Source organism: Rattus norvegicus, chromosome 6 (genome assembly GCF_021556685.1).
Source record: "Rattus norvegicus strain SHRSP/BbbUtx chromosome 6, alternate assembly SHRSP_T2T, whole genome shotgun sequence".
NCBI lineage: Eukaryota > Metazoa > Chordata > Mammalia > Rodentia > Muridae > Rattus > Rattus norvegicus.
In genome coordinates this window covers 144307393-144333297 of record NC_141539.1, presented here as the reverse complement: position 1 = coordinate 144333297, position 25905 = coordinate 144307393, and the positions used below count along the sequence as shown (strand labels likewise).

Here is a 25905-nt window from a genome sequence, read left to right as displayed (position 1 = left end):
CATTGAGACGTGACATGGCTGGATGGTATGGTATTTGCATTTTTAGTTCATCTTTTTTCTTTTTTTAGGACTCACATACTGGTTTCCATCCTGGCTCTATCTATGTTTCCTTTAGTATTGTATTGTATAAGGACCCCTTCTCTACCCCTACCCCCAACACACTCTTCATTCTTGCTAGCACTTGTTATCTTCTGGTTGTGTTTATATTTGATGGCAGGGATGGGGTCCTTGCTAATGCATTCCAGTACTGGGCCAAGAAGTTGGATATTTTCATTTATTTGTTGGATATTTTCATTTATTTGTTGGATATTTTCATTCATTTCATTTATTTTATTTTTTTCAGAACTGTTTACTTCATTTGCCAACTTACTTATTGGGTTCTTTGTTTTGTTGGTGCTTTTTTTTTTCCTTTTTTTTTTTAACTTCCTTATAATATTCTAGGCATTTCTCCTCTATCAGACGCATAGCAAAGATCACTTCCCATTCTGTGCACTGTCTCTTCACTCTGGTAACTGCTTCCTTTACAACATATAAGGTTTTCATGTCATGTAATGTCATTTATGAGTTCTTGTGTCTACTGTGCTATTGGGATTGTTTCTGGAAACTCCCTTTTTCCTTCATCTTTGAGTGTTTTTCTCTATCAACTGGCAAGCTGAGGGTCGTACATTAAGGCCTTTGATTCATTTTAATTGATTCTTGTGCAGAGTGAGAGTAGAACACCTAGTTTTATTCTTCTATATGTGGATCCAGTTGACCAGAACCATTGTTGCTGTCTTTTCTCCAACGCATATTTTGGTAACTTTGTTCAGAATCAGGTGGCTACTGCTCGACTAGTCCTGGCTCATTTTGCTTTCATAAGAACTTTGGAGTTATTTGTCTTATTTATATGAAGAATTGAAATTTTAACTAGGAGTACATAGACTACTCCCTATGACAGCGTGGCCATTTTCACAATATTAACTGTCTCTCTTTGACATCAGAGCTCTTTCATCTCCTAAAGTCTTCCTCAATTTCTATTTTCAGTTTTTCTCATCTTCATTGTAGGAATCTTTTACATCCCTGGTTGTTCCTTTTCCTTTCCGAGAGTAGACAATCAGTATTTTCAGATTACAGCATTAAAACCCTCTGGTACCTCTGTCACATGTTCTCTTTTTGGGCTGTCAATAACTGTACTGGTAAATCATTCCACTAATGTCACAGTGGAACCCCAAATTACCCCAGAGGTCCTTATGCTTATAAACATAAGCAATGATATCATATGGACCAATAAATAAATAAAACAAACAAATGGCAAAGGACTATGTAAGAAGAGTCCAGAAAGGATGTGAAAACATTTCTTGCCCCTCACCTAAACCTCTCCTGCTAGAATAGAAAGGAGAGGTCATTTGCTCTACAACTAGGAAAAACAGGAACAGATCCATAGTACTTCTGGAGGATTTCATTAAGCTGCTTTGACTCACCAAGATTCAATGTCACCACTGCCTGAAGGGAAAAGAGAGCAGTAACACAATGCAGGGTGAAGCATGTAACCAGAGACCGTGACTTGTAAGCAGCTAATGCTTTCTCTTTGGCATTGTCTTCTGTGAATGGGATCCTTTTCCCTAGTCAGATCCACCTACCACTGGAATGAAGTCACGGCTCACACGCGCAAAGGCAAAGTCACTGATGTCACATCCCCTCACCAAGACAGAAATCTTCATCACAGCAGCACAATTCTGAAAGGACCATATCTGGAGACATTATCATCCTTCACACACCAAGAACTAGCTGTGTCGGACCCAGAACTCAGACTCTCCTCAGGAAAGGCCACGAGTTGTTCCCACAATGGAGGAAATTAGAAAATGGCATGCTGGAAAAGCTCAGGGCTGCCACAGATTGCTTCCTGTGGACAGTGGGGAGGAACATGATAACAAGAGTTGTAAGTCAATACTCCTGTCCTTGCAGGGCTGGGGCCTGCAGTGAGGCCAGGAAGATGGCTCAGAAGATACCACCTACAGGGAACATTAACTTCATAAGCCATAGAGATGGCTTCAGATCCATCTACTGGCCAGCTTAGAGTAACAACATTGAGATAGTGAGGACGTAGACTTTAATTTTCTGGAATTTTTCTTTCTCAAGACGTTTCTACTTGTGTCAGGAGTGGGGACAGGTTGAGCTCCACACAACAACTCTTGGGCAGGGTAGCCAGGAAGGCCCAGAATGCTGGCAGGCTGAAGCAGTCCCTGCTCTTCACTGTGGAAGCAGCTACTGGTGTGGCCTCCACATGGGCATCCGTCAACAACTCCTGCGTGCCAGGAACTGAATAATCTAGGAGGGGGATTAACCAGCCGCAGGCGGGCAGGAGCTACATCCTGAACAAACTGCCTGCCAGCATCCCCAAAAGAATGCAAGTCAGAAACTGCAAGCGTACTGCTCACTGCAGTGGGTGGCAGACAGTGAGGGCCATGAAGCTGTTCTCAAAACTAAAATATCACTGTATTTCACTGTGATGAGAAACTGAGAATTTATGCTACCCTTGTATAGAGTTACTATCAGAACTTTAATGGCTCGTGAGAAAAAAAATTATAATCTCTTAAGATTTCCAAAATATGTTTGAAGACAAAAGTTTTGATGAGGCATTGGTTATTCGCCCAAGCTAAATTGTAGTTTAAATTTGAATTATAGCAGTAACAAGTATATGTTTTGCAGGATAAGATGAGGTATTTTGATACATGCATGCACTGCAGAATGATTGCATGTCATTGCACACTCACTGTTAATTACATCTGGGAAGACTAGTTTCAGGGTATTGGACTGTACATCTGGAGATGTTCAAGGCCCTTTTAATAAAATGGTATTTGCTCATTTATAACCTATATAGATCCTATCATATACTTTTATGGACTGCTGTAATAAATAGCCAGCACAGTGCAAATGTAATATAAACATATTATAAAATAAACTGTTGCTAAGCTATTCTTTTTAGAGAACAAGGGAGAAAATGTCTGCACACATCACATATACAGTCACAGTCGGCCTAACTAAACTTGCAAGAATAGGTAAAGTGCACACATCCAGGAAACACTCGCTGAAGAACAGTGGATTTCTATGAGGTGAGAGGAGTCTACAGCATGATTTGCTTACATATCACCTCGTTCATATGTATTCAGTACTGATTTGGTCTCTGTGTGAGAAATCCAAGCTGTGCCTTGTGAAAACTCTTGGAATCAACCATGTGTTTGTCTATGGTTGACTGAATCTAGAGTGTGGAAGGACAGCTTGTAGGGACACAAGACACCGTGGAATGATTCTAGCAAGCCAACATAGCCCCTCCCTTCCTTATCACTTTATGGTAATAATAATTAAAGATCTATCTTAAGCAATTCTGAAATCTACAGTATGTGTTAATTAACTTGGTCACCAGTCGAGACAGAGAGAGGGGAGAAGCCATGGTAGGTCATGTTAAGATTCTGCTCTGTGTATTTACAGGTTGTTATAAATGTCCTCAAGGGATGGATGGTACTGGGCTTTGTATGTTTAAGTGGGCAATTATGTCTTACCAATTGGATCTAAGATTATTGTGTTGTGTGTTCTTTTATGTGAGGGTTTGAGTGTAGGAAAGTGTGCGGATGGGATGTGTTTCCGCCAAGATATCAAGCAGATATCATGGGACACCGCGGTGCGGACCAAGCGGGGTAGAAGACAATTACTCTTTTTTATTTTTATATATATATTTTTTTTGGTTCTTTTTTTCCGGAGCTGGGGACCGAACCCAGGGCCTTGCGCTTCCTAGGTAAGCGCTCTACCATTGAGCTAAATCCCCAACCCCCTTATTTTTATATTTTTACAACAACAGATGGTGAGCCAAGGTGATGGGCAAGAATCCACTAGTAGTCCTGAGAGTTGAGAGAAAGTTTTTTTCTTTTTTTTTTTTTCTTTTTTTTTTTTTTTGGTTCATTTTTTTCGGAACCACTTAGCTAAATCCCCAGCCCAAGTTTTTATTTTCTAAGTAAGAGGAGGCAGGCGCCATGTTAAGTCATGTGATATCTTAAGCGCGGGAATTCAAACAAAGAAAGGGGAAGCCACCTGGGCTGGCAGGCTGTAGGTCCCCTGCTGTGTGATAAGTAATGGCAGCTCAGAGAGTCAGAGATTAAAAGCTGCTTTTCAAAGAAAGTTGTTTAGAAAGTCTTTCCAGATACTCATATTCTTTTTAACGTGGGCTCCACGGGAATTTTGGGATGAAATCCTAGTTAGACAAGCTACTTCTTAATTATAGGTATTATTAAAAGGTGATTGAGTTTGTTTTTAGAAAGAAGAGAGTAAAGAGATTACCTGAATCAGGTGGGGATTTTCATCCACAGTTCAGAACTTAGATAGGGAAAAATTAGTCACTAACTCCAAGTAGAGAGTTGTGATTAATGTCTGTAACACCAGGGAGAGTGAATGCAGGCATATATTTTAGAAGTTATTAAGGTTAAAGAAAAATCTGAGGCTCCGGGTAGGGAGTTTAACAGATTGAGATATTTTGGGCTAAAGTCCTGGTTTGATATGTTGCTTATTGATACTGGAATTGATAAAAGGTATTTGGTTTGTTTTATGAATTACTCCACTAAAGGCCATATGGCTCGTTGACGCCGGCTAGCTAGGGTTTGTGGTTACTTTTGATATTTACCACAACAGGAAGCTTGAATTCTCTTAATGTGGGCTCCACGGGAATTTTGGGTTAATTTCCTGATATCACAGAGTATAAAAGCCTATCAGGCTCATTGTTTAGCTTACTTCCTTTTTTAAAAAATTGTTTAATATTCATGATGACTTTGAGTTTTATGGTTGTATTATTACTCTGGGAGAGAGTGCAAGATACAAGCTTTTCTGGTTACAGACTGAGGAACACAGTATTTTGGGAGAAAGATTTTGTCTTTGTGCTTTTAAAAAGTGTGATTAGGCTCTGGAAACCTCACAGAGTCATACTGATCAGATTTGATAGAGGTAGACCGCCTGAAAAATTTATTCAGGAGAATCAAACAAAAAGATATCTCGATTCTAAACTTTTGTCTTAAGAGTTGTATTTTACAGAATGTGCCTACTTGGATTCCTGGTCTCAAAGACTTTCAGCTGGGTCCAGTCAGGACACATTGGCTATAGCATTTGCTTCATTCTTCCTACCCCCTACCCCCAAGGATATCTCAACGCCCATAGAGGAGTCATCACCCCAATTCCCGGATTTTGGGGGGCTAAAAATGGTTATCATAAAGTTGTTTTTATGAGGAATTTAAAATTGGTTGTAATTTAACAGGGAGGAATTAGCTAGATTGAGTTGTACAGTCATAATCTCATTTGGTAACTAAGCTGAAATCATATCTTTGCTTTGGTATAGAATTTACTTGTCAAAAGAGTTTAAAAGTACAAGGTTTAGAGCCAGTCCTTCTATTGTCATTACAAACTTCTGAGTTGATTACACCTGTGAGTTAAGATTCAAATAGCAAGGGGTTGGGGATTTAGCTCAGTGGTAGAGCGCTTGCCTAGAAAGCACAAGGCCCTGAGTTCAGTCCCCAGCTCCAGAAGAAAAAAAGAAAAAAAAAAAGATTCAAATAGCAAAGTCATGGCTCTGAGTTTGTGAGAGTACTTTCAAGATAAAATTTAGGATATGGAGACAACAGTCCAGATTGTCTTATATAGACAGATGGTTTTCAAAAACGTCAGAAATCCACAAAATTTGAGATTTAAAGTTATTTATCTTTTGTTGAGACATATCGGCTCCTAACAGTTCCCCTTTGGTGGATTTAACAAAGAATGTGAACATCTCTACCTTCAGGTGAGGCAATACTTTGTGGCTAGGCAGCCACTGGACAAAACTGCCTGTTTCATCTACAGACTAATACTGTCCAGAAAAGGACAAATTATGCAGAACAGTTGACTGATAAACCCTGCCAAGACAGGGTGATCAGCCCTTCAAAATCTGCATTTCAAGAGTCTGTCAGTTGATTTTGGGCCAGAAGGCTGAAGACTTGCGCTCACATGTTGCTAACAGGGGACTGTGCTAGTGGAGATTTGTCTCTACAACCTCTCAGTTCTGGAAGCCATGTTAGGCTTCCTATGTGTATAGATATTTGGTCATTCCCAGATTTCTGACAGGGTTGAAGACATTATAGTCTCATAGCCTATCAGGCTGTTTAACTCTAAATATACATATTTTATTGGATAGTTATCAGGTAGTATGCAAGCTAGCCAAGATATAATACAGATTTTAAGCCTTTCTTAAGCTGGAATGGATAACTAAATGATCTGTTTAACTGATATAGTGTTGGACTGGGTGTTAGATATATTTTATGCTCTTAATTACAAAATGATAATAGTTGTGCTCAGCTTATATTTGAGAGAAAAGTTTTTTTTTAATTAGACAAAAAGGGTGAAATGTAGGATGATGTCACAGGTGAGGCAGGTACAGGATAGAAGGAGGCCTGTCATTGGAGGAGAAGGAAGGATGGGCGGGAGAGAAGTTTGAAGGAAGAGGAGGAGACTCGGGGAAGGGAGACGGAGAGAGGGGAGAAGCCATGGCAGGTGATGTTAAGATTCTGCTCTGTGTATTTACAGGTTGTTATTAATGTTCTCAAGGGATGGATGGTACTGGGCTTTGTATGTTTAAGTGGGCAATTATATCTTACCAATTGGATCTAAAAAAACAAAACAAAACAAAACAAAAAAACAAAAAAAACTTGGTCACCAGTCTTGGACCAGCTTTCAGAGAGTGTCCCTTCTGCCAGACTGAAGCTTTGCACTGCTTAGTCCTCATATTGCAACTCTCCTCACTCCCCCTCTTCCAAGTCTCTGGTAACCACTCCTCTGTCTTCTACCTCTGCTTCTACATCTTTCAGATTGACATTTAGTTTTTTAAAACTGGGCATAGACACGAGGCCAGACAGGATTTGTCTTTCTATGACTTTTGCTTAGCAGGATTATTTTGCTTAGCAGGGTACCCTTCAGGTTCTCACATCTATAGATCTGAACAACAGTAACAATGAGTAGAACGGTAAGAGATCCCGGAAGAAGCAGCCGTTACACTTAAACATCCTGAGGTAACCAGCAGTTGTCTTAATTAGGCACAAGCCACATGCAATAGGAGGGAATTTATTCCTGGTTCTGTCAACCTAGACCACAACTGGTGGTTAGCAGGGCTGTGAGGCTTAGAAGAGATCCTGCTACTTCTACTTTACCAAACCAATATAATTTCTAACTGTATTCTAAATACTTACCCTTACCTTATACCCACAGATAAGTGTAGCTCTCAACCTTGGCAGAGCTCACCCCAACCCCAGAAAACCATAATTGTTTAAAACACAGAGAACAACAGACTCTGGTGCTCCTCCCCAAATGCCACATTTACAAAGTGACCCCCTGCATTAAGGCTCAGGTGACATTGTGGAAGAGGGGGCAGAAGAATTCTAAGAGCCAGAGGACCGGGACGGAATGTCTGCTGCAAGAGAATGTCTTCTACAGGGGTCAGGGCTGGTGCGCGGCAAATATCAACAACATGGTTGCCTAAACAAGACCTAGAAAAGGATTCATGAATTCTTAAAAGATTTGGGCCCTCAAAGAGTTATGGGTGAATAATGGTTCTGAGAGAGCAGAGAGAGGGAGGATCAAGCCCTCTCTAAGTACAAGCACTGCGATAAGCTAGCCAATCCCAAGGGGCAGACCTGGCCAGCAATACCAGGTGACATCAGCAGGCTGTAGTTATAAACTTCATACATATATATCAAAGTCTGTCTGTCTGTCTGTCTGTCTCTCTCTCTCTCTTTCTCTCTCTCTGTCTCTCTCTGTGATATAATTAAAGAATAAGAAGCTAAGAATTTGGGGAGTGGCAAGGATATTAATGGAGAGAGGAGGGGGAAGAACATGTAAATATTGCGCTTAAATATAAGATTCTTTTTTTTCAACGTATGTCAGAGAACCTTTATTGACTTTTAATTTGAACTCTAAATCCAAAAATAAAAATCCCTTTCAAATGAATTGATTTTCAGTCAATAACATTATTCAGGTCAAAATGTAGACTTCCTACAAAACACAAGAACATTCTCAATTACAAATTTAAAGCCATTAAAAAAAACTTCATCGATAGTTAAACACATACCTGTGTGTGTCTATAAATATAAGATTCTTAAAAGTAAATAAAGTTAAAAATTGTTTCCACACATGCCAATAAAAATCGACTCCAATAAAAAGTTTTCCTGACCAGTTCCACCTAGACACTGAGGTCAGAATACACACACACACACACACACACACACACACACACATATATACACATATACATATATACACATATACATACATATATACACATACATACATGTATGTATATACACATATATATGTATGTATATATGTATGTATATGTATGTATATACACATATATATGTATGTATATATGTATGTATATATGTGTGTATATGTGATATATATATATGTGTATATATATATGCATACACTCCTGACTCTGCCTACAAGGCAAAGACTGGAAACAATTCTTCACTTATAAAACATCCACTGCTAGAATCATTAAAAAAAAAAAACAAACAAACTGCAATTCCCTTATCCTTCCCATTGAGAAGTTTCTTCTCAGGTAGGGAAACACTGAAAAGACAAGAAATTCTCCAATAAATCAATTACTAGTAGCATGTAAAGCATAGTTTGAATTCTCTAAGCCAATGGTTCTAAACCCTCCTAACCAGTTACCCCCATTTCAGTTCCTCGTGCTGTGGAAACCCACAACCATAAAATCATTTTCATGGTGTAAATATTTTCAGAGGTAGAGATTTGCGGGGAGGGGGGGGGTGTCGTGAACCACAGGTGGTGGACCTCTGCTCTGGACCACGCCTGGTTCACAAAACCAACAACAAATGTCCCCCATCAAACACCAGCTCACTTCCTGAGACTACAGATCTGGCTGTCTCATTTATTTATCAAGGCCTGGGATTGGAATTACCTAGGGCTAAAGACAGGCTGGTTAAAATTCAGATGCCAGGGCCTCTCCGCACAGTGAAATGACAGCGGGGAGGCAGGACCCTAGGGGCCAGCACTCTTAACAAGTAATGAAGTTGATTGCTGTGGAACTGACACTCAGCCATGCTGGAAGAAAAAAAACCGCTTCAGTCAGTCAAGGAGGAAGTTGGAAGCACCTGCTCAGAAAAAGACAGGTTTATCTTATCAAGTCTCTACCCATCTGTTTCCAACAAAAGCTATGTGTCAAAAACCTGTAACTGAAAAAGCACATCCTCAGGAGCATCAGGGTGACATTCTCACCAACCTCGTCCCCATAAGGCATTACCAGAGCAGTGCCTTCAGACACCACTGGGAAATGCAAACAGCTCAAACTATGTCTTCCCTACTCTTGAAGAAAACGATTCATTTAGAAACCCTAAAATGCTCAGCGTTTGCGTGTTATGCAAATGATAGGAACTATTGTGTGAAGCAAGGGTCGCTTCGCCCGCCGTGGCTATCTCTCCCGGAGGTGGAATTCAGCGGAGGAATATACGATGCTGAAATGGCGAGCAATGCTCACCGCCGTCAAACACGGTTCATGTCGGCTCAGCTCCATCGAGAATGGCTCCATTTTCATGGCTACTTATACAATTAGTCTTTTAACGTGATGAATGACGGACAATTGCTGGGTCATACGGCCAAGACGGAGATTTCCCATGATGCCTCTTACTTGTCAATACAAATGACAGCGGAAAATGTGCCCTGGGGTGTGTGAGGGAGAGGGCCTTCGGATTTTCAATGATGAAAAATGTCAATGAAATGAAAAGAAAGTAGTGGGAGGATATTATATTATCTGCAATTATTACTCTTATATCTGTAGGGAGTCAACCACAATGCATGATTAGAAGTCATGGATTTCCTGGCATCCGATGGCTAATGTGGAACCTTAGTCTTAGGCTAAGCCCACCTTTTATAAAAAAGAATGCCGGACAACTTAACACGGGTAGGTAAAACAGTCAGTGCGGCCTTCAGATTTCCTGAAAACACTCCCAAACTGCGAGACTTTGGTAGGAGATGTGTTTTATTAGACCATAGAATTTCACGACTCTGGAAAGACTGCTCGTGGCAGAAATTCTTCTTAAGGACTATTCTAGTACCAGAGAGAGAGATGATGTTAGCTGCTAATACAGCTTCCCTTTTAATTATGTGATCGTTTTCTTCTAACCGCTCCTCAAAGATTTCCGTGTTTAATATTTTAAACCATCTACGTATTGTTTTTACTCAGTACTTGAGGGGCATACCGTGCTGTCGTCACAAAATTATAAATCCTAACAGTGAATCATGGACAGTCTCCACCCCCGTCCCGATCCATGATCCACAAAATATAAATGTTATTTAGATATCCAGAGTTAGTCAGATATAGGGTTTTAAACGGATGCATTTCCTCTTTGGGGCACCTGGTAATTAGCATAATAGCCTCTGGGGCCCCGCCTCCCCATGCTGGGTGCCGTAGATCATGTGTTCATCAGGGAAGCAGCTCCTACTCCCCAGAGGACCAAGAACAAAGGAACTGGCAGGCTGTAGAGGAGAGTCTGCCCAGTCAACAGTGTATTAAAGACACCCATTAGTTGCCTCAATCAGCTAATTAGCTCAACAAATGCAAAACTAAATCATTAAACAAAGTGGTCCTGATTGCATTGCTGGCTTCTGATTTGGTGTCACTAACCCAGCAGGGGGAACAGGGTTGTTCAACAGAAAACAAAAGCTGTCTACACTTGGGAGCTAGAAAGTGATGGGACTTAATTTTTTATGAAAGTTGTAGTCTGTCAGGAGGTTTCGCTAACCAAAAAAAAAAAAAAAAAGGCCAGGGTTTGAAATTCTGTATAATGAAAAAGCCATTATACAAAAGAAGTAAGAAGGGAGTGTTGGCTCTCTAGTGTGCAAATGGTCATTAACTTTTGTTTGACCTTGGGTGTATAACTAAAAATGGATTTATGTACAGGACACTCTTGTTATAATCTTTTTGGTACATGACACAGAATGTGCCCCCAGAAGCTGAAGTGCTAGAAACCACATCTCTGGTTTTAGCTAGAAAGCTTGACTCCTCCCTTGACCGCCTCTCCCTGACTTCATACTCACCTCTCTGTTCACACCCCAAGGAACTGCGTGTCAGGCTTGACCTATGTGCATAAAACATGCATGATAGCAGCACTGCTCTGGACCACGCAAACCAGAAAAGAACTTTTCTACTGGTCCCCACATTCTGGGAAGAGGGGCTCTCTCTTCCAGTATCTAGTTCTCTATAAGAGGAATGAGCCAACATTTCAAGTAACTTAACTACCTTTGTCTGGCTTGGTTTGTTAGCTTTTTTCCCCTCTCTCTCTCTGTCTCTCTCTCTCTCTGTCTCTCTCTCTCTCTCTCTCTGTCTCTCTCTGTCTCTCTGTCTCTCTGTCTCTCTGTCTCTCTCTCTTTTGTAGTTTTGGGTTTGGTTTGCTTTTAGCAAGCTTCCAAACACCCGCCATCTGGAGCACATCCTATTAAGGTTATTTATTAACTTCCTTGCCAAGTAAGTTTCATTTACTCTTAGTGGAAATGACCACACTGAACAATGGGGGAAAAAAGGCCATCTTGTTTTGCTTTGTAATTTGCTTAATTCTAAAGAATCCTCAAGTTAAAGGAGGCTGATTTCCAATACTCAATGTCGTTGAGTCTCCTGCTCTTCTAAAGAGATCAGTGCAGAGGGTTATTTTCTTTTATAGTAAGACATCGATGGTTATTTATCATTTCGACTTAATAGCTCTAATTACAAAAGACGGTGTCATGGGATTTTTTTTTTTTTAAAAAGGCAATTTTCTTTGTATCCTACTGGGAGGCTTAAAAAATGTACAAAGTGTCTGCTGCATGCTTTTCCAATTACTGCTAGGCTGGATCAGTGCTACTGTGTTCTTATTTGTAACAGCCTACACTCTCCAGTACCCGTCAACTTTACACGGCTTTGAGAATTACCAGTTCAAGACTCTTAATGTGACTTCATGACAGTAAGAAAGGAAAGACTCACTGTCAACCACTGCCCCAGTCCTGGCAAAGATGGGAATGAATATACTATAGACTTTCTAGGGACAGAAGAACCATGTTTGGAAATGTTAGAATTAAGGCAGCCGAGAAGGACAGTTTACAAGTGCCCACAATTAGCATGGTGCTAGGCAAAATTCATCTACTACAGGGAGCATCCTAGGTCATTTGCCAATGGAGAAGAGAAGAATGTTATGTCAACTATTTCAGGAGAAAATGCACACCACCAAAGATCCTCTTGGCTGACAAAGACCACCTGTCAAAACAAAATGAAACAAACAAAAATGTTCAATGGTGTTACAAGGTAATTAGGAAAGGCCTGTCTGCCCTCAGGTCAGAGTAATGAACTCTGGCAAGCACAATATTCAGAAGGTAGTGAAGAGAAGGGAAGCAGGGGGAGGGAAGGGGAGGGGAGGGGAGGGGAAAGGGAAAAAGGAAAGGGAGGGGAAGGGAAAGAAAGGAAAGAGAGGGGAAAGGGGAAAGAAAAGGGGGAAGGGGAGAGGAAGGAAAGGTAGGGGGAAGGAGAGAAAAGGGAAGGGGAAGGAGAAGAGAAGGGAAAGGGAGGGGGAGGGAAAAGGGGGAAGGGGGGAGGAAGGGGGAAGGGAGAAAGAGGGAAGGGCTTCCTTCTCCTGTCTCTGTATCATTTAAAAATATTTTTTCGGGCTGGAGAGATGCCTCAATGGTTAAGAGCACTGACTGCTCTTCCGGAGGTGTCTTGAGTTCGATTCCCAGCAACCACATGGTGGCTCACAACCATCTGTAATGAGATCTGATGCCCCGTTCTGGTGTGTCTGAAGACAACTACAACAATGTATTTATATAGATTAAATAAATCTTTAAAAAAATATTTTTCTAAAGGCTAAAGCCAAATAAAGTGAACTCGACTACTTTATATACTTTTATATTATGACTCAAAGAAATAATAACACTGTAATCTGCATCCTTGCTGGATGCTCCATGACTTGCACAGCTTATGATACTCCACTTTATTCTTGTCTAGTGCCAGGAGGAGGAGAAGAGTGCTTAACTGAAATCTTTTTTTTTTCTTTACAATTTGCAGCAGCTTTGTTTCCACAATACTGAGACCTTCTAGCAGATAGTGGGAGTTTTCGGTCTTGTTGTAGCCCAGGCTGGGAAAACTTAGGGTTGTAAGCCACCTGTGGACTGTCTAGCTGTGGGACTCCCCTCAGGCCTGGTCCTCCACAGGAAAAGCTCCTGGCCCGCAATGGGTGCACGGTGCTCTGACTGCTCAGCCCAGCAGCTTCTTGCCCTGTGGTTTGTTGTGAGGAGCATGCTCTGACCTGATCAGAGTTCTCCCCTTCCCCACCCCTACCATTCTCTACCTGTTCCTTATAGGGGCATCAGGCTTCCAACCAGACCCTGTCCCACACTCCTGCAGGGGCAGTGCTCAAGTTTGACCCCTCCTACCGCGTAGATTCTTAAACCCCACAGAACCCTGGAATCACTAAATTCCCGTTTTGGCTTTCACTTTGTTTTCCCATCATGTGCACATTTAAATTATCCCGAACAGGGCACTCCTACACAGCTGTGACAAAGGTAAAGAGTGAAAATGGTGTTATAATAATAAAGATTTGAACTAGAAGAAGCACATTGTACGCCGGTCCTGCAGAATGAAAAGTGGAATTGCTCAGGTGATCACTGTCAGGAACGCACCTGATAGCCAAAGAAGACCCAGAGCTCATGTCCCTTCTAAACTGTAAGATCGCAGACATTTAAGTTCAAAAAAGCACTTGGTTAACTGTGGGCTAAGCGCACAGAGTGGCAGTTAAAACTGTGGAGGAGATTTACTGATATAACCTTTCTGTTTCTCCATAAATAAAAGCCAACCAAGCCACACTAATAAAGACAAGCAAGAACCAGCCCTGGTCATGGGGATCCCTAGCAAAAGGAAAAGAAAACCATTTCCTTAAGACTCTAACCAACCAATGTTAGCACTAGGGCACATAATCCAACGAAGAGAAAGACCTGAGGAAAATCTGTTAATTTTGTAAATTGTATGAGGCTTGCATGATCTTAATATCTTAATAAGCTAAGAAGGGAGAAGCACTTAAAGGCAGATTCTAACAGCCTCTGAGAAAATCAGAACAGAATAGATTCTTTACGAACTGTCGCCTTGAATCATTTATGGGCCCTATACTGACTGGCACCTACTTTCATTTCTGTCTGTATAGTGGGATGCAAGTAAAACTTCTTTTTCTTCCTACTAATGCTCATTTTAAAAACCTTTTGCAGTTGGACATAAATCTGACGCGGCCACCTGAGCCCTAATTAGTAGTTTTACTGCAAGACAAGAGCTACTGGGGCAATCATTTATTGCTGCCTAGCACCAGACGTGCCAGGCTTCACTTTCATGCTATTTTTTAACTAGATGCAAGCCAACTTCCTTTCTCTTTCCTTTAATTAAAGAAAATCGACGTAACTTACATAGAAAGGACCACTCTGCAGTTTCCACTGTAATTAAGGCCGTGGTAGTGGCCTTGTGTCTTAGCACTTCTTAACTTCATAATAACTTTGTCTGTTTCAGGTGGGCATGGATTTGACAACGTATTATATTCATGAAATACAGGGAAAGGTTTACAAAGACAGAGACAATGGGTCCCTGTTCTTGCTCACTCTGCTGCATCCCTAACTAGGTGTCTGCATATACAGGGTGCCTAGCTAGAATCAGGTAAAGCATGGATGAGCACGATGCCGGAGAGTTCCATTCTCTGTGCCTTAGAATTCCCACTTTTTATCCACTCTTCGTGTCAAGTCGGACGGCAGGATTCTTGAATCTCACAGCACAACTTTGTGGCTATTTTTATCTCTGCTCCCCAAGTCTGTTGGGGTTGAGGGAACAGAATTATCTTCATTTTCCACCAAAACAAATCTTTTTTTTATTCATACTAGTTTTCTAATCAGAAAACTTCACATTCAATTAAAGCCAGGGACAAAATAGAAGTTCCACTGCTCAAGTCCTGTGGATGATATCCGCCTTGGCTTTACTGAGCCATGACTAGTGAATTACTATATGAAGAGAAGTTCTGCATGGGTTGCTACAGTAGAGACAAAACAGCCATCACTGACGCAGATCAGATTTTCTTAATTGAAGTTGGAATTCATTTCAGCTCAATGCATGGGGAAGACATTGAATTCTCATATAAAAAAACACATCAAGCAGAAGAGATAAAGGCTATGAAAGTTGATCGACTGGTTTTAGATATCACATGGATTGACCAACAGGAGGCAACCCAATCAATATTGAAAGAAAGAATAAAGCAGAGGGTGGGCTGATACTTTCTGGTCTCAAAACTTATTATAGAGCTACAGTAATCAGCACAGTATGGCACTGAATGGAATAACAGACTCCCAGGTCAATGGGGCAGGATGGAATCTTAAAAAAGACTACATAAATATGGACAACCTTGGACAAAGTTAGTGGAGCAAAGATTGTCTTCTTAACAAACAGTGTTAAGACCAGGTAAATCTAGAAGATATTCATGCACATCACAAACAAACAAACAAACAAACAAAAAACCCTCAAAATGGACCACAGCCCTGAAGAGAAAACACAAAATTATACAACTGCCAGTCAGTGACATTGACAAAATCTAAGTAACTTTGGCTTGACAGTAATTTTTAGAGACAGCATTGAAGGATGATCCATGAGAGAAATAACTGGCAGGGAGGACTACATTAAAATACAAAACACCACCGAAGGGTTGGGGATTTAGCTCAGTGGTAGAGTGCTTGCCTAGCAATCGAGAAGCCCTGGGTTCTGTCCTCAGCTCCAGGAAAAAACAAACAAACAAACACCACCAAGAGATTGAAAATCAAGACACAGACTAGGAGAACTCTTCAAGTTGAACTGCAAGGAAAGGAACAAGCCAATTAGGAAAAGGCAAAACAGCTAACTGGGCATCACGCTGAGGAAGTTACACAGGTGGCAAGCAGCACCAGAAACAACACTCATCATTGGGAGGCATTAGAGAACTGCAAATGACAGCAACTGTAGGAGGAAGAGCAGAGAGAAGAGAGAACACAGAGTAGGAGGAAATGCAGAGAGATGGGAGAGAGGGCACACAGTAGAAGGAAGAGCAGAGAGAAGAGGGAACACATAGTAGGAGGAAAAGCAGAGAAAAGGGAGAGAGAACACACAGTAGGAGGACAAGTAGAGAGAAGAGAGAGAACACACAGTAGGAGGAAAAGCAGAGAGAAGAGAGAACACACAGTAGGAGGAAAAGCAGAGAGAAGAGAGAACACACAGTAGGAGGAAAAGCAGAGAGAAGAGAGAACACACAGTAGGAGGAAAAGCAGAGAGGAAAGCTCTTGAACACATAGCATTGGAAGGGTCCACGAAACCAGCTAAAGACTGAGGCAATGTATACTCTCACTGTGGGTGCAGGCCCTCAGAAAGACCATGTGGCTTACAGCAGGAGCTGATATGGGACCCAGCAAACCCATCCTTCAGTGTTCAACTAAAATGAGTAGAAAACTTGAATACAAAACCTGCAGAGGTGTCCAGGCAGCAGCACTCACAACTTCTAAGACTTGAAAGTAACGTATTTTTTAGCAGGTAAATGGATAGATAAACAGTGCTAACCCAGACTACGGAGCATGGAATCTAAAATGCATACTGTTGGGCTGAATAATCCAGTCAAAATTAGCCACAGACTGCGTAATCCCACCCATAGGAGAAGAGAGAACTGCAGAGAGTTACAAAGGGGGCGGTGCAGTGGTTATGAGGCCAGGGGAGGAGACCAGCAGGCACAGCACAAAGAACTCTCTCTTTTTTTTTTTCTTCTTCAGTGCTTTGGATCAAACCCAGAGCATTATGCATGTTAGCCAGGCGCTGTACCACTGAGCTGCATCTTCAGTCCATACAGCTCTCATGTTAGAATGCCTACAGAAGTCTTAATGAAACCTGACAAATTAGAAGTGTGCTAAGAATAAGGAAAGGGTGTATTCACTGTCCCCCTTACCCAGAAGTCTTACTATAAAGCTTGCTTCAAACTTAAATTCGTGTGTGTGTGTGTGTGTGTGTGTGTGTGTGTGTGTGTGTGTGTGTACAACTCTCCCCTCACACCACATACAGAAATAAATTTCAGTGGCTTTCTGCCAAAGGTAAGAAAGACCAAACTGTAAAACTGCCCATACTTATTGACCTGCCTAGTCTAATTTCAGTCACTTCTTTAAGAATAAAATGGACAAGGGTGAAAACATTGATGAAGAATACATGCCTTCAGCTTTTTATTATTATTTATATCAGGGTTGGTGTTAATCAACTGTAGGTCTAGGGATATAACTCAGTTACTATAGAGCTTTTCTAGTGCACACAATACTAAGGGTTTGAACCATAAACTACAAAAGCCAGTAACCCTAGTAAGAATCTCATACATTAAGCCAAATCAACTCAGAGTAGAACTAAGATTTAAATGCAAACATACACAATTGTAAAACCTTTAGGAAATAGCAGACCCACACACAATCTTTAGGATTGAGTCCTGAGCAAAGTGTTCATAGACTTCCTCAAAAAAATGACCCAGAAAAAAAAGTCTATTACACTCTTTTTTAATATTTTTTCTTTTCCTTTCTTCCTCCTCAGCTCCATGTTTGCAAGGTAAGCACTTTATTAGCTAAACCATTTCCCCAGCAGACTGTCTGTACGCCCTTACCACTGATGGAAGCAGCACAGATACAGTCTAACTGTAGATGTAGTTCAGATGATAGAGAGCTTGCCTAGAAAATGAAGCCCTGGGTTTGGTCATGATTAGCTACATGGTAATTTCAAGACCAGCTTAGAGTGCACGAGACTCTTCACAAACAAGAGAGGAAACGATCAGTGCACACCCTTCTCCCTTAATCTTCGAGGGTATCCTTGCTGACATCCTGTGGCTAGACCTGACTGGGGTGACGGGAACAAGGACTTGGGGATGTTAGAATATTCAGAAAAACTGTTCTCCTAACCAGATGCTAAGGTTTCAATCCATGCATTTGGGAGGCAGAGGCAAGTGGATCTCTGTGAGGCTGAGATCAGCTTGGTCTACATAAAGAGCTCCAGGCCACCTAGAACTATATATAGTAAGACTGTGTCTAAACAGACGAAACAAAAACAACAATGAAAAATCCCAATTTCCTGAAAAGCTATGAAATTATGTTTCCATCCTCAGTGTATGTGCAAGATCACATCTGCATTTGAAGGGCTGTCTAGTTGTGTTAGGTTCCAAGCTCTGCAGATTAAGGTAGGAAGGCAGTCTATCTTCCTAGGGCACTGAGGGGTGATACACTTTACTTCGTACAAGTCTTCCTTATGTGCATGCACAGGTTTTGCTTAGTGGCCTCCACCATGAAGCAGCCATTTCTTAGCCCACAATCCAGACATGTACCTCTCTCCATGGTGCTCACTCGCCTCTAGCCCCTCTTGTGTCTTCGCTGTCCTTTGAACGCAACTGGCACACGTCAGCTCATAAGCTCAGCCTCCTCTGTGCTTTCTTGCACTTTCTCTAGCAATGGTCGCCCTCAGTTTACCCTTTCAAACTTACTTTGAAACTTTGTTTTTTAATTTATTTTTATTTATATGAGTACACTGTAGCTGTCTTCAGACCCACACCAGAAGAGAGCATCAGATCTCATTACAGATGGTTGTGAGCCACCACGTGGCTGCTGGGAATTGAACTCAGGACCTCTGGAAGAGCAGTCAGTGCTCTTAACCACTGAGCCATCTCTCCAGCCCCCACTTTGAAACTTTAAAGGGACAAATTCTATACTAAAAGATGCTACAGCAACTCACTCGGACTTCAAGCTTGGCTGCTATACTACTACAAGGATCTAGATCAATGGCAGTCCCTTTAGATTTCTCTAGATTCCTCTTAGGATCCTTACACTGGTGTCTTCTCTAGCTAGGCTTCCTTCCCGATTTGGGAATATCTACCATCTCCAGCAAGCTCTGCTTACCGCAGCCCGGTGATTATTTGCAGTCTTCCCTCTTCATAGCACCTGGTCTCTGAGTCTTTAATCACCACCGCTACATGCATATATCGAATACACGCACACTAATATGTACTTGATTACAAAGTAAGCAAAGCTTAAGGGTATCTGGGCGCACACAAACGCCCAGTCTGTGCTAACACATTTCCTCTCTGTTTTCCAAGTTCATCTTCATTTTGTCACCCTCTTTCTGGCTAGAAAGGTGTCTTCTAGTGCACTACATCCAAGCCACTCTGTTGCCGATCTCCATCCAGCACTGAAGTCCTCCCTCTGAATACAAGAGGGAGCACAAGATGCCATCTCCCCTCCCTAAGCAAGTTTTTCCCCACTTCACTGAGCCTCCGTTTCATATTGGATTTTCGCAGAAAATGTTTTCTGTTCTCCAAAGTATACTTGGAAGCCTCCTCTCGCTCTCCACGTATCATCTCCACAGATTATATCTTACAAATATAAGGCTATATCTGTAAGTCCTAAGAAAAATGTTTGCTATGAAATGTCTCTGAATAAATTGTTTTTAGAGAAGTTATTTTTAATTTTTTATAAAAAAAAAATGTCCTAAGTCCACCATTAAGCACACAGATCTTTGTGATTCTGAGGCCAACCTGGTCTACAGAGAGAGTTCCAGGGTACCCCAGGCTATGTAGTCAGACCCTGTCTCAAAAGCATTAAAGCATTATAGCATTCACGGTTCTCTGTCATTCCATTACATAACGTAAAGGAATTTAATCTCTTTAATCATGAGCTTTGACCTCTTCCCTGGTTTCACTGGACTATTAATATTTTTATTTTTTTCTTCAAAATTGGAAGTAAGTTAGGGGACAGGGGTAAAATTTTACTTTGAAGTGCTATCCACAACACCGTATGCTTTTTAGACTACAATATAAATGCTTCAAGGTATAGTGATGTTTCTCTGCACTCTACTGCAAGCATCCTGAAGTACCCTCGCTGTACGCTGCAGTGATGTATGAAATACCCCCAAAGGGTTACAATCTCCCTCCAGCCCATGAGAGATTACTCACCAGACTTCCTTGCTTTCAAAGCAATAACAGCCGCTAGCTCCCTCTGCACCTAAGAAAATATTAGGGAAAGAAATCATATTAGAATAGGAAAAATGGAGCCATCAAGGCAGCACATTGTAGCTAAGAAGCCCACATTAGGAGCTGCCACAGGGAGATTTAATCTTGCCGCCATGGGTGACTTCTCTGGTTAGTATGTGAGAAACATTGTAGCAACATTTCAGACCAAAAACCTGGAAGAAATCATTCTGATTTACTCTTAAAATGAGTGATACTTTACTTTAAAAATACTATTTTTAAAAAGGCCATTTGCCAAAGGGTGCAGTGCACACTGTGAAATGCGCATACTATGATGAGTACTTTCATAAACATAACCGTATAGCACTCAGAAACAGATATGAACTGCTAGCAATGATATTCTGACAAGCACAGTAAATATTACGTATCCCTGAGGATGCTAGTTTGCATTAGGAATCCTAGAAGTACCGAGCTGGGTGGGATTACATTAATAGACTTCTGCTCAGATACAATGAACTCTTGCTACAGGCGGAGCAGGTGACGGGAGCCATTCTGGATAATACACAACATAAAAGGAAGGGATACTGCCACAAGGCAGGAAGAAAGGGAACAGACAGCCCTTAAAATCCCTAGTGTCTTTAACCATGTCTGTCTTCTGGAAATTTAGCAAGTAAATACTGATGCCCTCCCCATTGTGAATGCTTAAATCTGCCTTTTAAAACATCCTCAAAGAGGGACATAAAAGTCCTAAAGGCTAAGTGTACTTATTATCAAGATTAACATAAACACGGTCTAAGAAATCCATGCTTGGTATCAATAAAAGATTTCACAATGAATGAGTTCTCATCCAGGCAAAAACATGCAAATGTGTGTGTGTGTGTGTGTGTGTGTGTGTGTGTGTGTGTGTGTGTACCTGAATATATTACAGTAATGACACTTTAAAGGGGAAACATGGGAGTTCAAGGTTAAGCTGCAGATTTGCCATTCAAATTAATTTAATTTATATTCATTTACTGGAAGGCGAGAGTGTTAATGTGTTAGACTCTGAGACTCCACCCAGGACCATTTATTTCCCATTGGCCCCAGCACAGGCATCCTGAGGAAGGAAGCTTGCTCAGCTAGTTTTACTGACACACTTTCCCTGTGGGTCGGCATGAATGCCATTCGAAAGTGAATACTCCTGATTACACTGATTCTTTAATGACTGAGACGCTCATAACAATTACACAATAGTAAGTAGGCAATTGGTTTCTTTCTCTCCAACCTTGTGAGTCTAGAGTCTGAAACCCTTATGAGTGAAAAGTTTATGGGGAAAGAATGAGTGGGAGAGGAAACTGTGGAAGTGAGAGGTAATGAGGGAACTCAGGAAAACTTTTATAAAGGTGTTGTATTTGCTCAAATGAATTAAAAAGAGCAACAAAATAAAGTATCAATCACCGAACGTTTTGTATTTTGAGTTGTGTACAAGGTTTATGATTGTAGCGTTGCCATCTGCTCTAGGGCTTTTCTCCTTCACAATTCTACACGTTTGGGGGAATGGAACAAAGTTGCAGATTATGAACATTAACCTGCATCTTGTCAATGGCTACCTGACCTATAACTTCCCAGGGAAAGTGTCACTGTGAGTCAGAGGCAGAAAGGCAGCAGAGATGGAAAAGATAGAGGAGTTGGGTCATGGAACTTGCTCCCAGACAATCCATGTCAGCCTTTTCCACCTCAGCTCTGGCTTTTCACACCTAAACGCTCTCCACAGAGTCCTCAGACTTTATTCTCTAGGGTTCAAAATAGAATAGTTCAGAAAAGAAAAGCAGTATACTCGCAACTACGTAACACTACATTGTTCGCAAGGACTTGATGGGGAAAGACAAGAGGGGCAGAAAGACAAGAAACAAGCATGGAGAAAGGACTGCACAGGTTAATCTGGGAAGAGACAGGCCCATCTGGGGAGAGCATAGACCTTTTCCACATGAAGTACATGGGGCTTCTGTGCTCGCTACATTATTTTGAACATCTACAGTGAGTGTCTACACACGGCAGGGTATAGAACAGCTTCCACAGCTCTGCTGGGAGCAAAAACTGCCTCCCCTCTTTCTTTCTCCAAAGCACCAAAGGAAACATGCTGCCCAAGCAAGAAACAAACTAGGTCTGATCCCATTATATGCCCCACAGCACCTTCCCAGGCTTTGTCTGGCCTTAAACACCTGGCATTAATTATTTCAAATTATTGTGTGGCTGCTGCTTGTCTTCTGAACTGGACGTTCTACGGAGGCAGGGACCTATTTGTCTCTTGCTGACATTAACCAAAGTAAGGGATGCTCCTTCATTGAAAGACAGCAGGTTGGCCGAAAAAATATAATCATCATCATCATCATCATCGTCATCATCATCATCATCATCATCATCCCTTGAGAGACTTAGGGAGTGAAAAAAGTCACCTGAGGAGGAAAGGAAACATTAAAAGAGAAAGCGTCCACCCCACAAACTACACCAGCAAGAATCTTTGTTGTCTCGAGACACGGTTTGTCTGTGTAGCTCTGGCTACCCTGGAACTCTGTACCTGGGTGGCCTGGAACTCAGAGATCCTCCTGCCTTTGCCTGGGAGTGCTGTGCACCACTCCACCCAGCTCCAGAATCCTAAGAATATAGGGCAAGGACTTACTCTCCTGTGCAGACTGTTAGGTTTATAGTCAAGGAATGTGAACAACTACATAATGCTAATACTGAGGGACCTGTTAGCAACAGGGAAGAAATGCCATGGTCCAGAACCAGGAAAGCCTGCAGAGGCAGTGCTCTGACCACAACTTCCCTAGGAGACCAACAAGACCACCCGACTGAGAGTCTCCAAATGCCTGGCGAGTATTTGAAAGGGTCCTTTAGGGGACAATGGGTTGTTCCCTCCCGTCTTTATACTGTCTTTTCCTGTGATTCAACGCTGTGTGCAGGGATGAAAACCACCGCTCTCCTCAACCAGACACTGGTTTTCCCCAGGACGCCATATTTCAATGTTATACTCGCCTCCTCTGGCAATCTATCTTTACTTTTTATTTTGCTCTACCCCAATTTAATTCATTTGTAAAGGAGCATGGTCTTCACTGTGTCTTACAGATAAAAATGATGCCATAATTCAATCACATGATTGGACTCACTTGGTGCATCGCAGGCTGACAGATTCAATTACACAGAAAACTGCAAGGATGCTTTTATAAAGATTAACTTTAATTTAAAAATAGTTTATTCAATATACAAAAACTACTATATATTATTCTAAGCACATGCAGTTGAGGTCTTGGTTGTGCTCATGAATATCTAAATAAGAGGCTGACTCAGGACTGAGAAGGCATAGCCTGCAGATTTTCCTTTCTCCTGGTTAACTGTCAGAAACTGGAGTCTGGAACATGTTGAAATGCTTTGGCTTTCAGCTCTATAAACAGCGGGATCAGCCCTACAGAGCACTGGCAGCCATCAGGAAGTGGATCCAGTCTTATCTCCATTTTCTCTCTGGTACTTCAGCAGCATCCCAAATGCTCACAAAGCTGTTGTGTGTCACAGCAAGGCAGGAGACCAACAGGAAGCCTCAAACACAAACACAAGGACTAAGAGAGGTTAACTAAGAAAATGTGGGCCAGCTTTCTGACAGAAGCATCTCTTACGAGCAGTGCGTGAAGCTGGGCTAGGTCAATGAAGGCCATTCTGGGAGGACAGAGAGGTAATGGTAAAAGTACTTAGATACTAAGTACTTAGTACTTAGGAATTAATTTAAATAGGATCAACAGTGAACAATTTTTTAAAGGTTTTTAGTAAACCTAGAAATAGCTAAGTTTTGAAACCATAATAGAAATGTTTTTTAAAACACAGGTGTCTTAAACATGAGTGTACCTTTTCCCTCAATTTCTGAAAATAAAATGTTAAAAAAAAAGTCCTGAGTTCTATTCCCAAATATCCTGGGTTTTTTTTTTTTGGGGGGGGGGGTTCATTGTTGTTAAAGATTTACTTATTTTATAATAATAAAATAGTCTGTAGCTGTCTTCAGACACACCAGAAGAGGACATCAGATTCCATTACAGATGGTTGTGAGCCACCATGTAGTTGCTGGGAATTGAACTCAGGACCTCTGGAAGAGCAGTCACTGAGCCATCTCTCCAGCCCCCAAATAGCCTAAGTTTTAAACCACTTTAAAAGCATAAGCTAAGGAATGAAGTATGGTTCAGCAGTTAAGAACACAGGTGGCAGAAGACCAGGGTTCAAATCCCCGCTACAACTGTACAGCTACAACTTTGAAATCGGTTCAGACTATAAAGCCATGATAGTTTTGGTCGATCACAAGCATCGTATGAACTAATGGTGAGAATGGGATTACTGGGAACGGTTAGGATTTTCAGGGATATGGCCAGAAGAGCAGATGAGTAAAATGTAGGTTTAAAGGGAGCCAAATGAACATCTACTAAAGTGCAGTGCAGCAGTTATCTGAATGAACTGCTCTTTCTTCTCTCCCTAATTTACCCTATAGGCGTACCGTCTCTGGACATGTAAGAAGGACCAACCATCCCTCCCAGCTGAGTAAAGTCCTATGATTCTCCAATAGCATCCTACATCGGCATCAACAGCATTCTGCATCCATTCTCGAAGCCCCTTCTGTAGCTGGCACTTGTACAGACCGAAGGCCTTCAATGGCCCCCTTTGTTCATCACTCCAGCTCTGACTCCAGGTACAGCCCCAGACATGCATTTTAACTAAAATGCAAATGAAGTAGTAGTTGCTCTTGAGAAGGCCTAAAAGAATGCAGTCTCCAAGGTGAAGGGTGAAGCTTAGGTCAACTGATACACGTTTCAAAAGACATGCTTTACACGGTCTGGGAACTTTCAGAAGGCCAGGGCTGTCTATGGCAAACATGGTGCATAATGATGTTTGGAAGACTGTTCTTTATGCAGGAAGATAACCGGAAGGCTGCAGGACCTCCCTTCCCCATCTCCCCACGTGGGATTGTTTATATTGTCTGGAAGAGCAGTTCTTAAGTTTCAAACCCAGGACAAATGGCTGAGTTGCATATTTAATATATCAGAGCAGACCTGGCCTCCCAGTATCCCTCAGTCCCTACCTGTTACAGCATATGACTGGTATACCCCAGTCTCTGAAGCCCAGGGGCTGGGCTGCCACTGCCGCAGAGCCTCTTCCCTATATAATTCAGACATTTTGGTTATCTACCCCTTTTGTACCTTCAGACCCCTAGCTGCACCCGGCTCTCCTCTCCCTCCTTTCCCTTCCCCTCCCCATCTCCCTATGTGGACCTGCTCAGTCCAGTCATGTTCACTCTGGACTCTCAGATGTCTCCAACGAGCTTGGCTATTCTCTCCCACATATCTATAATAAATGTTCTCCTCCACCATGCCCAGGAACAGTCATGTCCTTTCCTTTCCTTTTTATTTATTTAATTTTTTCATTCAGTAGTGGCATCTGACACCCTGAAGGTGAAAAGCTGGTGACATTATGAACAAATAATCTGGTAAACAAACATGAAAAGCAGCTGCTGGAAGCCAGTTGTTGATAAATTGCATATATATATATATATATATATATATATATATATATATATATATATAATGAGCATAATAAAACCACAAATGTTTTAGAGAATTATCAAAGCAAGTAAACAATGACATCTCTCCTTTAAAAACATCTCTAATGCGTATGTTAGTACGCCTTTTATTCAATATCATGTCTCAGTCCTTGTGTAGAAAATGCCTTTTCTCGATTATTATACATTTTTGAAGATAAGGCTATTCTGTGTAGAAACAGAACAAACTAGTGTTCTACCAGCCAAAGCCCAGACGCTTCAGTGATACCACCAGTAAGA

The 25905-nt window shown here is 41.5% G+C and overlaps 1 protein-coding gene across 1 annotated transcript in view; it reads right to left on the bottom strand.

Annotated features, from left to right (window-relative positions):
- Positions 1-25905, bottom strand: part of Rapgef5 (Rap guanine nucleotide exchange factor 5) — a 235007-nt gene that overhangs the window by 134803 nt on the left and 74299 nt on the right. Inside the window, 1 exon segment of the mRNA NM_001395143.1 lies at positions 20040-20088. Within this exon segment, the coding sequence (NP_001382072.1) occupies positions 20040-20088 (49 nt within the window).